At 46.6% G+C, this 923-nt stretch overlaps 1 protein-coding gene across 1 annotated transcript in view; it reads right to left on the bottom strand.

The window, feature by feature from the left end:
- Positions 1 to 923, bottom strand: part of LOC119586601 — a 24,708-nt gene that overhangs the window by 13,045 nt on the left and 10,740 nt on the right. The window contains exons 7-8 of the mRNA XM_037935351.1: positions 674 to 915; positions 51 to 280 (exon numbers count right to left, since the gene is read on the bottom strand). Of these exons, the coding sequence (XP_037791279.1) occupies positions 51 to 280; positions 674 to 915 (472 nt within the window). The remainder of the gene's footprint in view (positions 1 to 50; positions 281 to 673; positions 916 to 923) is intronic.

The following is a 923-nucleotide window of genomic DNA, read 5'->3' as shown; positions in this document are numbered from 1 at the left end:
GATTGCCGAATGAAATTCAAAACCGCAGAGCAGCAGCACCCGAGCCTTACCTGCGCGGTGACATTGCGCGGGATGTTCACCGGCGGATCCTCGAGCAGAATCCCCCACGTCATCAGCGTGGCATCCCCGAACTCCAGCTTCTCGCCGCCGGACATCTTGGACCACCACAGCTGCAGCAGCCACAGCACCAGGCCAGCTGCCAAGGTGGAGACGAATGTTACGAACCAGAGGCTGCCTGGGAAAGGGAGGAGATGATGAGAGTTGTGGTTAGGCTGATTGGCTGATGTAAGAATATGGGGGTAGTCTTTACGATACGATCTCCGGTTTTTGAACTGAATTCGTAGCCTAAAAGTTACTTTGTTTTCATGTAGCTCGTGTAAATAGATGTAGACAGATAAATATTATCCTAATAAACCTAGAACGGTGAGTCTTTAATGCACAACCAGCAGAATGCAAGTCATAATTTACGAATTTTCTCTCTCTAGATTTTTATGCGTCAAGCAACGGTTATAAGTAAAATGTTAAAATTTTACAAATAATATACAAAAACAATTGAAAAAAATATCAAGCACAGATAAAAGGGACATTGATGTCCTATGTACCTGGAATATCAATATTCTTATGACATTTGTCACATATTACTCCTTCCCAATATCCTGCTACAGATCTTCACCTGCAAAGGGCCTGACGAGTGCGAATGCCTGTGATAATGGCTTAGGCTTCGAAGTAACCATGACCAAAGGTTCGGACGCGTAGATTCTAGAATAATCGACCACGGGCAGGCGAGGCTCCATCCACGACAGCATCATGGAAAAATCGCCCTTATGGTACTGCAGCGTCCCGACGATTCCTGTCCAGTTCCCAGATGGCGTTGAAGTCCCCCACTGGTTGTCCCAAGGAGTGCGCATCTCGTACCTGTAGGA

The sequence above is a fragment of the Penaeus monodon genome, chromosome 21, assembly GCF_015228065.2.
Source record: "Penaeus monodon isolate SGIC_2016 chromosome 21, NSTDA_Pmon_1, whole genome shotgun sequence".
Lineage (NCBI taxonomy): Eukaryota > Metazoa > Arthropoda > Malacostraca > Decapoda > Penaeidae > Penaeus > Penaeus monodon.
This window is presented reverse-complemented; position numbering and strand designations above follow the sequence as displayed.